This window comes from Trichosurus vulpecula, chromosome 7, assembly GCF_011100635.1.
Source record: "Trichosurus vulpecula isolate mTriVul1 chromosome 7, mTriVul1.pri, whole genome shotgun sequence".
Classification (NCBI taxonomy): Eukaryota; Metazoa; Chordata; class Mammalia; order Diprotodontia; family Phalangeridae; genus Trichosurus; species Trichosurus vulpecula.
The window spans coordinates 148,263,330-148,277,895 of record NC_050579.1 but is presented as its reverse complement, the minus strand read 5'-3'; the positions used below and the strand labels follow the sequence as shown (position 1 = coordinate 148,277,895).

The window sequence follows — 14,566 nt, the reverse complement described above, 5'->3', positions numbered from 1 at the left end:
AATACATCTAAAAAAGTTCAAACATCTCTAAATAAATATTGCAAGTCAAAAGAAATTGAATCAACAATTAATGATGCAGAGAGATAAAGGACACTCAGGATTCTAAAAAAGTCATGGAACAGCAGCAGGATGCTCCTTAATCATTTAAGGGAAAAAAAGAATCATGAATGCAACATTTAAGGCCTGCATAACAGAAACAACTGGCAGAATGGGAAAAAAAAAAGCTTGAATCCAGTGTTAAGTCTCTACAAAGATGTGAAAGAGAGAACAGTTCATTGGAAATACAAATACACATAAGCAAAGGACCATCTGGAAGAAAAGAGACAAAAAGCAATCATATTGAAAAAAACTTGATCTTTATACGAGCAAAACATAAGAGACAGAAGACACGATGCAAAGAAACAACTTAAAGACTCTCATTGTTCTCATCAATACGTGTACTCTCCCAGGTGATGGAGATCTCAATCTTACCTTCTCAACTTGAGTAACTCTTATACATGTCCTCCTATAGATCCTCCATAGGTGGTCCACCCAACACATCAGAGGCTTTCCTTTAATTTTAATATCATCTGGATACTAGTGTAGCAGGTAGGATATCCATCAGTTATTCTTCACTTTCACTACATGACACTGTACTCACTACAAGTCTCCCAGAAGAATGTAACAATTCAATTTAAAGAGACTGAATACCATTATGCAAGAAAAAATACAAGAAAACGTCCTAGAACTTACAAATACAGGAAACAAAGGGTCACTAGAAAGAATCCACACATCTCCAAATGCAGTCCTATTGCCCCAACCAGGAATGGAGAAGGAGAGGGAATGCTTCAGCCTAACACACTTAATGAATATGGTTACAAAAAGTATTCTATGTTTTGACTGTGTGCCTTTTCACAGTCTGTCCCCCAGACCAGGAAGATACTGCTTCCTTATTTTTGCTTTTTAGAATCCTTAGATCTCACCAAGCTTCACTTCCTACAAGAGAATTTTCCTGATTCCCTTCCCCTATAATCAAAAGAATTTTCCTTCACACTCTAAAATTACTTTGCATGCATTTAGTATTCATGTATATCTATTAACCAATTAACAAGCATTTATTAAGTGCCTATGTATCATTCCCCACACTCCCACTTCCATTCAGTTGTATATAAGCTCTTTGAGCTTTTTTTCTATAATCCCAGATCCTAACACAGTGCCCTGGTACATAGTAGGTGTCTAATAAAGACTTGAATTTAACTGAAGCAAGAAACACCAAATTAGCAACTATTGTTGGATAATTTATATGCATCCTTCATACTGAAATTGAAGTACACTTCTCTTGCACTTAGTGGAAAAAATATCTTCTCATCACTTTCTATAAATTATTTCTTCATGAAAAGGATTACTAAATCCATTATCAGCCTTCTTTTGTTTAGCCTGGTTACCAAAACAAAACAAAACAAAACAAAAAAACTTTGTGTAGCTAAGCTATTGGGAAAAGCTATTTCGTTGGCTTTTCCCCAGAATTCTGGATAGCATAAGGAATATATAACTGTCCTTAGGAATCTTAAATTTCAAGGAGATGTGAGCTACAAATGATGTAATGTACTATACTGCGTACTCATTAACCACATATTTAGATAGACAGATAGATAGATAAATAGATAGATAGATAGATAGATAGATAGATAGACAGAGATTATATATGTGCAATATAGATTATATTTTATGCTTAGCTTTTGGTTTCTAATTTTAACTTTTGTAAATGGGAAATTAATAGCAATGTCAAAGGAAGAAAAAAAGGTCATTAAACTATTGGAAAAAAGCACACATAGAAAAGAACAGAAAGAAGTTTAGACAATCAGGACAGCTTTGAAACTAACATGTTGAATTAATTATATGTTTTTAAAAAGCAAGTTCTTTTTAATAAGAGATTCATGGTTTCATATATACAACCCTCTTTCTGTTCTTTTTGTACAGAAATGTTCATGATAGTGTCTTTCAAGTTTGGAATAACAAAAATAAAAATCACTCTGCTATGTACTATATGACTTAATTCAGCTAAGCAATTCACTTCCTAGACCTCTGAACAATGAGAGGGGTACACTAGATAATCCCTTTTATAATCCCATGAACCTATAAATTGTAATTTAAAATTCTACTAGCACAAAGATCTGTAAACCTGTTTTTCCTTTGGTTGTATTATTTTTGATTTAATGCTATGCCAGCTATCAGTATTACCTGACTCAGTAAATAAGACAATGAACAGGATTATTTTGAAGTTAATTTTGGTCAATCACTGAGTGACTGGCTTTTAAGCTGAAAGTGTCTGTGACTTATGGATATGGCTAATAACAGTGAGTGCCTCTGTGGTAAATCAAACACACCAAGTACTATTTGAAAATGGAATGAACCAGAATGATTTCCCAGATGTTATCAATAATGTTATCTACTGTGAGAGCCAACATATCTATTGTATCCAACATATATTGAAAAATAGCTGAGCTATGACCACTATACTCTTGCATTTTGATGGATCTGTGCTCTCATTGATGTGGGTGCTCTCCCAAGTGATGGAAATCTCAATCTTACCCTCTCATCCTGAGTAACTCTTATCATGTCCTCCTATAGATGCTGCATAGGTGTTCTACCCAACACATCAATGGCCTTCCTTTAGTTTTGATATTATCTGGACACTAGTGTAGCAGATAGGATATCTATCAGTTATTCTTCACTCTCACTACATGACCTGCCCACCTCACTTATTTCTCTGATGATATCCTTTACATCACTTTTCTGAGGCAATTATTTATTGTTAACCTGTTACAGCCTACCTACCCTAGCTGCCCATTGCTCTTTGGGTGACCTGCAAAGAGAATTCTTCACAAACTGTGGTATTGTATGACTCATGGTTATACAGTAGCAGGAGAAGATACTGTTGTTAAAAAGATTAGCCTTTGCTTCAAGGAGATGCTTGGGGTCATTAAAAGCATTGCACAATTTCCTAAAAGCAATCCAGCCCACTGGATTCCTCATTCATTGTTCATGCTCAATGTCTGTCCAAGGTAGAAATGCTGATGAACTTATGGTTGTCCCATGAACTAAAATATCATAGTCTAGACAAGAATCATTCTTCATCTTTTTGTTTTATATTTTTACTAGTTGAACTCTTTTGAGCAATTATGGATCTTAGTAGTCTCTATAATGTTAAAATAAGCACAATGTGATCTCCAAGCAAGAGCAACTAGAGGATTTCATCATCTGTAAGAAATTCCTCTTCCACTTGAACTCTGCACTGAATATTCTCAGTGAGAGTACAAACTCCTCTGACAAACCTTCATCTCCCTGCTGGAGGTAATCAAATGTTTGCTGGATGAAGCAGTTTCTGGGTGTCCTGTTGTAACAATTGATATTGGATTGGTTAGACTTGCTTAGAACATAGCAGTAATATGTCAAAATTTATTCTTTTATGCATCCCCCGCCTTTTCTGCATCAACACCTTGTTTAAATAGGTTAGGTTGGAATTACTTCAGTTGCATATTGTATCTCACTTTTATCATTTCTTCTAAATTGGTTTTGATTTTGATCATTTCTCTTACAAACTTAGGGACCGAATGTACACAGGCAGTTGATTTGGAAATTTTTGCCACATCAGTAATCAGCAATTTCTGGTCCATCAGATTACAACAAATTTTTTTTTGTGATCTTATTCAAGGCTTGCTATGCTTCCAACTCCAGAATAAACTGTTCATTCAATACCAAGATAGTGAATAGAGTTCTCAGCCTATAGTCAGGAAAACTTGGGTTTAAATCCTACTTTTGATGATAATTATGTGACAACATGAAAGTTACTTAACCTGAAACTCATTTTCCTTATTTGTAAAATAAGGATAATAATAGCCATAGAACCTACCTCAGAGGGTTATTGTGAGGCTAAGATAATATAAAATATTATTATATAAATATTATTAAATTATATTAAATAAATTATATAAATATAAAATATAAATATATTTCGTAAATTTTAAAATGTCATATAAACAGCAGCTATTATACACATACATGTCTATATCTATAAGTTTTAGTAGATTAAAATGACACTAAGACTTTTGGAATACTCTGTGTTTGTATGTAGACATACAGATATAAATGTATAAGTACATATTATTTCTAAAACAATAGACTTAGTTTTTTAAACTATGGCACAGAGATATTAAGTAAAACAATACAGTTACTTCTGTATTTTCCAACCATATGCAATATATATTTGGTTATGACCCTAACATCTTGGACCAAGATAGTAATGAGACAGGGCTGTAGAGGCAGTGTATTAACAAAGTGAATTGATTTCTTTAGCCAATAGCCAGAACCAGGATGTGCAGTATCACAGCTCCTTGGAAAACCAACATTTGTTGACTTGTTTATAAACATTCCACACTTAAAGGTTATTCCAGTTGGACTAGATGACCTCTAAAGGCCCTTCTGAACAAAGTTTATATGATTTTTTTCAAAGCTACTAAATGCAGTCACAGAATTAAAGACTATGAAAATAGGTGTGACGGAATTGAAGAGTATTTACCTGTGCAATTAGGTCAGCAATTTCTGAGTAGCTATGACATTTTTTTACACAAGAACGAGCCAAAAAGTCTTCCACTAGTCGTATTCCTATGCCATAACCCCTGTGAATGAGATGAAGGAAAGATGGGTGAATGTCAAAAGCAGTGTCTGGTCATTTAGAATGTTGTTAATTGTGTTTGAGAAATGTGATTATCTGGTTGTGCTTGGTGTACGCATTGGGTAAATGCCATTTTCCTATACTGCTGTTGCTCAGTTGTTTCAGTTGTATCAGACTCTCACTGATCCCATTTGGGGTTTTCTTGGCAGAGATACTGGACTGGTTTGCCATTTCCTTCTCCAGCTCGTTTTACAGATGAGGAAACTAAGGCAAACAGGGTTAAGTGACTTACCCAGGGTCATGCAGCTAGTAAGTGTCTAAGGCTGGATTTGAATTCATGAGTGTCTTCCTGATTCCAAGCCCAGTGCCCTATCCACTGCACCACTAGCTGCCTCTTTCCTGGTTAAATTTTCTGGATTAAGTTTATTGATATGATAGATACCTGCACAGCAAGAACAATTTTATGGCATTCAAGCATGATTGCATGGATTCATCAGGAAGCCCTGAAATAGAGTTAATGTCAGTATTATTCACTACCCTATTGACTATTTTATTCATCCTTTGGAATTAGAGCAAAATAAGGATGTTCTTTCTGTGAAGTTAACGAAATATCTCATGTAATGTTCTTTGCAAATCTTCAAATGCTAGTTATTATTACTACTAATAGTGATATCATTTATAGATTTAGTTCTGTAAAAGAATGCAAATATAATGCAATATTGTTAATTAAGCAAAGTAAAATAAGCTAGACAAGTGAAATTTATATAATTTTGCTGTGTATATTTTTTCAACACTTAGAAGATAATCAGTGTTATAACAAGGGCAAATGAAGAACCAACTTAAGGTCCCTATGTCTCAACACCAAAAGAGGCAGCTTGGCATAACAGAAGGCCAGCATTGGAGTTAGGAAGACCTGGGTTCAGTCTTACATCTTACACATTTCTACTATGTGATCATGGGTAAATTGGTTTAATTTTCAGCTTCCCAATCAACTCTCTATTATTGTATTGCCAAACTGCATTGGGGGAGAGTTTCCATACTGGGAGTTCAATAAATTGATGCAATTATATTTCTTACCCACTCTTCCCCCTGCCAAATCACATTAGCTGTGCTTTTTGTTTCTTCTAGGGATATGCATGCCTCACTAAGGATACAATCCCAAAAACTGTGTTAAAAAATCAATCTGAAAAAATAAAAATAGCTTCTTAAATAAGAAAAAAGACTGAAAATATAGAGAGAAGTATGTTTTAGGGAGAAACTCAATGATTCAGAAAAATGATCTTTTGGTCTCTTTTTATCAATTTTTTCCTGAAAAAAATTATAACACTCTCTTACAATAATTAGTTTACATTGATTATATGAGAAATACAATGACTCCTAATATCCAATAAGTTTTCTTGTCATCAGCTTTAGGAAATCTATTTTAAATAAAAAGTTCCTCATTCTCCAAGCTAAGAAAAACTTATAATACTTAGCCAGAGTCTGAGTTCTCTTCCTAACTTTACATTATATCTATCTCTAGTTAACCCCTAACCTTTTTGTGATTGAATCAAAATTCAATTTATTGGAAATATTTGGGTAACAAAACAAAATTTTATGTTACCATGCTTGTGGATAGGCATTAGGAAGGTAAATTTGGGAAAGAAGTGACCTTTTCATCTGACTTCCTTAAGCCTGCAATGCCTGATGATGCCAAGCACTACCCTCAAAATCTCCATTTTCTGCAACAGCTAAGTCTTCCCTCTGTTTCATGTGTGCTCCAACCTCCCCTGTCCAGATGATCAGACCCTCTTCCTCTCTGCATCGGGAGACAGCTTCTCGATATCACACAATTGCTTCGACTGACTTGATTACTCTCAATTCTGATTGTGCTTTCTACCCCACCTTTATATAAATAAATCTCCTTAACCTTGATCTTTCATATTCAAGGTGTCCCAGTAGTCAATCGAATTGCTACAATGCTAGGCCACCTAACTTACTTAACTAAGAAGGCCTAATGCAAAGCTCTCCTAACCTATATAAGCAGGAAGGCCTAAAAAGTTTTAAGGATCATCATACTGTTAATTTCCTTGATATTGTCCTACAAACAAGAGACACAAAAACACGTTGACTGCTTTCATTCCCCAATTATTTGTACATGAACTCTGTTCAAAACCAGTGCTCTTTAAATGACCTCTATTTAACCAATAATGAAATTATTTTGAGAACATGGTTGAGATGGCTCAGGAGGAGAGAGTGAGGCTGATGACTTTGCACAGCCCTGCCTCACTTAAATCCAGTTCACTTGGGTGTCATGGCATCACCTTCCCGATGTAGTGGTCCTCTTCAAGAATGAAGACAAACTACAACAACTACGAAAGAGTTTTCTTACAATAAGGATGGCCCTTGTTTTTAAGAGGGGCAATCAGAAAGAGTTTTAATATAATTGTAGGAAATTATATGAAAACAATATGCATAAAAGTTGGACCTGTGATTTTACTGATATAGGGAACTCCCTGGTAAGGAATTTTCTACCACTATATGTCAGCATTTCTCCTATAGCTTAGTTTTAGATAGCTGCTAGATCACTGAGAGTTTAAATGACATACTCAGGATCACACAACCAGTATGTGAGAGAGGCAGCTCTTCTTGGCACTAGGGATGGCTCTTTACCCACTATGCAATACTGCCTAAAAAATGAGGAGATTTCTGTAAGTGAGCATTTATGATGAATCCACACATCTCTAACATCAGCTCCACCATGTTTTGGCTAGAACTGAATGACAAAGAGATTTATTTGTCTTCTAACCAATGGGGAAAAAAAGTGTTTCATGATGGTTTTTTTGCATTAAATTTGTGAACAAATATCTCCCTTTAATGACTTCTGCCAGCCACACAAATGATAGTTTTGGGAGTCTTGCTTTAAGGGTCATAGAAATGAAAGTCTTAGAAAAGAACCAGGGAATCTGATTTTTTTTAGAAAAGCGAGAGAAACTGATAATTAATATACAATGCAGGAGAGTCCTCTACTTACATTTTATCTAGATAGTTATTCACATCTTCATCCTTTTCATAGTCTTTGCACAACTGGGCCACCAGAGCTCCATAGGTGAGTACAAAGAGATCTCTGTTCTGTCAAAAAAAAAAAAGAAATGGCATTTATGCTATAGTAAAAAACTAAGGACAAAGTATTTTAAAATTTGTCCTGCTTCCTACTGAATAGTGCAACGTTGTTTAATTTTCAGAAACAAAGTGGTGCAGCTCATAGAGCACTGCACTTAGCTCAAACAGGCTTGGGTTCAAATCTCACCTTTGACATTTACTAGCTTGTGAACTGAGGCAAGTAATTTAAGTTCTTTGAAACTCAGACAACTCTCTACTAAGTCACAGATGGGCTACAATTTGGTTAGTGGAGGGAGGTCTCATACCAGTTCCCTACCCTTCCAAAAATCACAGACTATCCACATACTCTGTGGATAGTCTGTGGATTTTTGAGCAACCATTGAAGGATACACATAGAAAAAAGCTTTCCTGAAGGGATAAAAACCTAGTGAGGAGGGGAGGTAAATCAAAGCATATTTTATCCTTGATTTCAATTACAAAAGTAGAGATATGATCTTATAGAAATAGTTTTTAAAATTCTAAATTGAGGACTGGGCCCCTCCATCACATATTATCAAGCATTTTCAAAAGCTGGCTCCCCGAGCATTTATGTGGATTGGCACAGGTAGGACAGATTGTATATGCTTGAAGGACTAAGCCTCTATTGGCCAGTCCTCCATCACCCTTACTAGTGAGGTAACTTGGGCAAATCATTTAACCTCCTTGGGAGTCAGGAGTTCCTTATCTGTAAAATGAAATGGTTGGATTAGAAGGTCTCTGACATCCTTTCCAGCTCTGGACTTCTAATTCTGTGATCCTAGCTATGCACAAGTCATGAAACTTCTGAGGCTCAGTTTTCTCACCTGTAAGGTGGGAAGAATTTTATTACTTAATGCACAGTAGCGTGATGTAGTAAATAGAGCACTAGACTTGGAATCAGGCAGAGCTAGAACTAGCACAGGTGGCCAGGGCTTTTGTCCCAAAAGCCAATATCTAGGAGGTGGGGAGGGATCTCTCACCTCCTGCAATTTCTGGCTTTCTTATCCTGTCCCTTGAACACCCAAGGGTTCTATAGCCATCATGCCCTTCTGCCACATGGGCTGACTATCCTTGAGAAGCCAGCTGACCTGGGGACTCATGCCATTTGGGAGACCTGAATTTAGTGAGGAATTAATTCAGGAACCCAAAGCTGACTGTCTCCTTCCTATCATAATTCAACACTAAGCCTCCTTAGACCCAGTCCTCTTTCTCCTTCCTTTTCTACTGTGCCCTCTGGAATCCTTCCCTATTGCTAACCAGTGCCCATTCATTCTAGATTTCTTTCATTTTCTAGTGCTCACCAAAATCTCAGTTCCTCCCCAGGATGCCACATCACTTGGTTCCCTTTCCAAAGATGGCTGCTCCTTCTCCCATACCCCAACAAACAGTCAGGACGAGTAATTGGCCTGATCCTTGCTTTTCCTGGCCACTTTCAGATTTGCCCTGCCACCATCACTCAATAATGATGTCTCTTGCTTTATTATTTATTCCATCTTGTTCAGATTCTCATTACAGTCATCTAAGAACCTTGAATTCATTCTCATTTCTGAAGTAAGTTCAGTAACTGACTTACTGTTTTCTCCCCTCCAATCCCTACTTGCTTTCAAATACCATTATCTTCCAGTTTCTCATCTTTCTCAACTCCCATGAGTTCTGTTTCCAAATGGCCTTACTCACATGCACAATACAAAGTACAATCTTAAAACCCCTTCATCTCTCATGAATTTGCCCCAGGTGTCAAAATTCTTTATGGCTCTGCAGGCAATTCCATTTCTGACACTAAATAGTCATATGACTATGAGCAAGTCACTTAATTTCTCTGAGCCTTGGAAAACCTCCTAAGACTTCTTCATTGTTCCAAGCTAGAACCCTTCGAAGAATTGCTATCTGTATTAGTGGAGGAAATTTCCCTACTGGTAAAAAATCACAGATCTTTGAATATCTTGACATGATGACCTCAGAAAATTGTTGTTACGGAAGAATTTTGTAAACTTCAAAATATTATGCAAATATGAACTATTATTAGTAGAGACATGCTCAGAATATGCTATATGGAAGCTCAATCCACCATCAAAAGTTATTACTCTGTTTTAGTTCTGACGTTGGTATGATATAATGAAAGAAGTCTTGACTTGAGGTCACTTGGCTCAGTCACTGAATGAGGCAAGCTACCTAACCTTTCTGAGCCTCAGGTTTCTCATTTATAAAAGGGCAATACCAAGACCAATAATTATGCTACCCAGCTAGTGGTGAGGAAAAGTATTTTGTAAAGCATCTAACATCATATAAATATGAGCTGTTATTATTTTCTCCTACGGCACAGAGATATGATTGAACAAAACTCACAGGAGAGGGAACCCCTTTCTGCTAATGCAAATCTACTCTTTCTCTGAAACTAGTCATGTTAAAGACCTACCCAGAGCACTTAGAGGTTAAATGATTTGTCCAAGGTCAAACAACATATGTCAGAAGCGGGACTATGAACCCAAGTTTTCCTGGATTTAAGGTCAGCTCTCTACCCACTACATTATGTTTCCTCACTAATGAGGCAATTCGGTACAATGAATATACTTAAAATATTTAAAATGTGGAGTAGCCATGATCCAGATGTAACAATCAAGAAATTTCCAACTGAAACAAATGGGTCATCCTGGGACTCTGCCAAGCCATAGCAGGGAGTGGGTTCTGGCCGCTGAGGCCTGCAGCGCAAACCCATCATAAAAGACAAAAAATGTTTTGAAACTGGAAACAAAATGTTCTGCCTACCATGGCATGTGCTGAAGCAGAGGATGAAATTGCTGGTAAATGCCAATCCTACAACATAAAAAGAAGCAAAAGTGAAGGAAGTAAAAAAACAACCAAGTACTGCATGGCTTTATGTTGCTGCTAACAGCCAAGGAAAACTGATGTGTAACAAACATGCAAGAAAAAGGACTGGACAAACATTCAGTTCGTACCCATATACCCTGGCTTTAGCTTTATGCCAATTTATAATTTATATCAAGTTAAAACATTTTCTCAAATCCTAATTAATAATTAGAGTTTGGTGGCTAATTATATATACATGTAAATGTATATATAAATGTATATATAATATATGCACATATACATGTGCGTATATATAATACAAATGTGAATATATTTTATATATTATATGTATGTTATATATTATATATATACACACATGCACATATATAGTTTAACCTTTTAGATACCCGTTCCTTTAAAAAAAAGCACAAACTTGGAATTTAATTCCTTCTGGCAAAATGAGAGACTATTTATGGAACCAAATTAGCAAGCTAACTACACATCACAATCAAAATTTTCATTTTCTAGGGATTATCTTTAGAATTATCTTTGTCCTCTGATGTAGGCAGAGTTCCATACTCTACTCTGTTACACTGGCTTCTTCTATGCTATTCCTTGTAACATCCTTATATAAAGTGACCCTTTCTCACTTAACCATAATGCGCCTAGGCATAGCTTCTGTCTGAGCAGCCCATGCATGGCTTGGGGACCATAAATGGATGCATTCCAAGGGTATTTAAGCAATAATGAGTTGGAGGAAGGAAGCTCCTTATAAAAAATATTGTGGAGGTTCTTGGAATGTTAACTTGTGATGGGCAGAGTTCAGGGATAGAGACCTTCTGCTTAGCAGAGGTTCAAACCTGATGCTTCATATAAAGAATGAATGGCAATGATTCTAGCACTGTATAATTCTCATTTTGTTTCAAATGCAATTGAAAAGGGAAAAATCAACAATGAGGAATAAATGTAGTAAATTAGATCATATTTCATGAATAGTTTTAAATTATCAATTGATTAAAAAATGGTAGCAATGATGCCAAGGTTGCAGGTTCAATCTAAATTTAGTTTTCATTCTGTCTCTTGATTATAAAGCACACCCTGAGTTATAGCCTTTTTTGACAAATGAACAAACACTCTTGGGCATAATAGAGACCAGAATAGAGAAATGTAGATTAATCTGAAACAAATTCAATCCTACTCCTTTGAAAACTCCTCAAAACACATTCCCCACTGGACAGCAGCTTCATCTTCAGTAGCTGCATAGTAGGTAAGGGAGTTGGACCTGAATTCAGGGAAACCTGAGTTCAAATCCAACTTTAGACATCATTTGTGTGACCTGGAGCAAGTCACTTAACCTGTGTCTGCCTCATATGTAAAATGAGAAATGATATTAGCACGTACCTCTCAGAACTGTTGTGAGGATAAAATGAGATGATATTTGTAAAGCAGTTTTTAAGCCATATGAATACATAAATGCTCATTATTATCTTCACAAGTAAAAGACAATATATTATCATCATTATCGATGATTCTCTGATGTTTTGAACATCTTAGAAAAAAAAGTTATTTTAAGTCCCATTTAATTATAAGAGATATCATCAAGCAACTTAAGGACATCCACAACCAAAAGTATCATTGTTTTATTTAAAAAAAAAACCTTTGAATGCTGCATAAAATTGGTATGAGCATCGTTTAGTATCACGAGTATCATAAAAGGCTCTGCAAGTGTTTTCAACAGTCGTCTTAGAGCCTGCAACAGTAATTCTAAGTGCCACCTGCTAAAAAGTGATTCAATTGCTGTCTTCTGATTCGATGACCAGCAGTCACTGGCAGTGTGAGTTTGGGAATTATTAATCTAAAATGAGTTTTCAAATCTCTGACTTCTCTGTATCTAAAATTGCAGTACTAGATAAGAATTATGAAGTAATACTTCCATCACCACCACCACCACAGGCCATTAAAAAAGTCCAAGATTTTCTTTTAAATGACTCAGAATTTAGAGCAATTTTCTGAGAATACCACCAGAAGATGAATCATAGAAGTGATCACTAAATTTAAGTATATTAAGAAATATTCTTACTGTATGGACTTTAACACCTACCATTCTTATGTCAGCTCCAGTTTAATTTAACACAGTTGAATATATGTATATTACATATACTATATATATACATATTTATTACTTAATTCATACAGCATCAAACAACTCATTAATCGTATTATAATTATGGAGTTACAAGTAAAATAAACTTGCCTTAGTGATTATTTCACAGTCCCTCTTAGGATGGCTCCAATTAGACAGAAAAATACATCCCCAGAATGTTTTATGAGATCTATCACTCCCTTGGAGTACTTTTAATGCTTCACCATAATTATAAATATCCCCAGAGGTGTCATACATACAGGTTTCACTAAACTATCTGTTGATAGATGAGCAATTTCAATTACTACTACTCCGTGGAACAACTTTTTTTTTAATCATCCCTACAAATTGAGGTTGGGTCAAGAAATCCTGTTCTTGGAAATAGAAAACAAGAAGTTAAATATATTGATATGTTAAGAAAAATCTTACTATTTTATGGTATTCTGGTCTTCTGTTTCCTGGGCGAGACATGGTACTTGAACAGTGAAGAATGGGATAATCAGGTTCTTTTCTTTTGCCTACAATGTTGGAGGCCTTTCAGTCTTCCCCCACTCTAAAGTATCTCAGCATTCAGAAAAGGCTGCTTCCAAACTCCCCAATTCTTGTTGCTCTGTGTTCAATTGTGGAGGTGAAGTTTTATGGACAGAATTGACTTCTAGCCCTAATAGCTTGATACAGATCAAATAACTGCTCCACCCACGAGGATGGATCTACAGACTTAATAGCTGAATATCTCTGTGTGAAGTTAGAACCAGCCGGGCATCTCAGCTCAGAGATACTGAGAATTCTTTTGCCTTAGGGAATATGTGAGTGGTATTCTGTTCTCATGCCAAGATTTTTTTTTAATCACAAATAAACTTTCACAGTCCAAGAGAAATCTCAATGCTGGCATTACAAACTCCTTGCATTGACTGTTCTATAAATTAGATAGATGCTTTCATCAATTTATAGGTTCCAAGTTCTGGTTTTAAAACTGAAAAAAAATGTGGCTTTTAATAACATAAGATATTTTTAAAAATTCATAATTTCAGAATATAAAATAAACATCTTTAAAAGATTTTAAATTAGGGGATGAGGAGGAAGGGCTAAGAGATTTAATAATGTCCCTTTAGAGTTTGTAGTCATGTTTATTATATTCTGGTCACTTCTCTCTGTCTTAAATTTTTGAAGGATTTTAATTACCTGGAGGGTTCTGCTCTTCCTCTCTGAAGAAATTTGGCTGAGAAACGTTTACTTAAAAACAAAATAAACATATCAAGCTACTGTCTCCCTTCAATTATGGGGAACAAATATTGACTGGTTGGGGAGGGTAAGACACCTTTTCCTCTTAACTTCCTGATTCTCTCCTTCATGTGAGCTTAGCCCCAGGTGAGGGGAAGAATGAGTTGGTCACCACTGCTAACCAAACCACCAATAATGCCCAAAGGGTAGATAAAGAGGACTGCCCTTACAAGTTTGAATAGTAAGGCTAGTATGCTTGTGAAAAGTGTTGAATGAGAAACAAAGAATTACCCTGCCCACAAATACAATGTGCTTTCATTTTGGGGGGAGGCAATCAGGTTAAGTGATTTGCCTAGGGTCACACAGCTAGTAAGTGTCTAAAACTGGATTCGAACTCAGGTCCTCCTGACTCCAGGGCCAGTGCTCTATCCACTGTGCCACCTAGCTGTCCCAATGTGTTTTCAAAAAGATATATTTTTAGATGAGCTAGATTGCTTACACAGTATGATGTTATGAAGGAATGAATGAATTCTTTCATTGAAAATTAGCATGTACTAACCATTTCCTAAGTGCAAAGCAGTGGAATATAATGAAACTAGTAAGGCAGTTCCTGCCCTCCA

General features: G+C 35.9%; 1 protein-coding gene across 2 annotated transcripts in view; it reads right to left on the bottom strand.

Annotated features, from left to right (window-relative positions):
- Nucleotides 1-13,196, bottom strand: part of TRAPPC3L (trafficking protein particle complex 3 like) — a 67,905-nt gene extending 54,709 nt beyond the window's left edge. Inside the window, exons 1-4 of one of the 2 annotated variants that reach the window (XM_036767987.1) lie at nucleotides 13,155-13,196; nucleotides 10,541-10,588; nucleotides 7,668-7,765; nucleotides 4,559-4,658 (exon numbers count right to left, since the gene is read on the bottom strand). In XM_036767987.1, the coding sequence (XP_036623882.1) occupies nucleotides 4,559-4,658; nucleotides 7,668-7,765; nucleotides 10,541-10,588; nucleotides 13,155-13,196 (288 nt within the window). The remainder of the gene's footprint in view (nucleotides 1-4,558; nucleotides 4,659-7,667; nucleotides 7,766-10,540; nucleotides 10,589-13,154) is intronic. The other variant, XM_036767988.1, reaches the window with a different exon arrangement.
- Nucleotides 13,197-14,566: the final 1,370 nt, after the last annotated feature.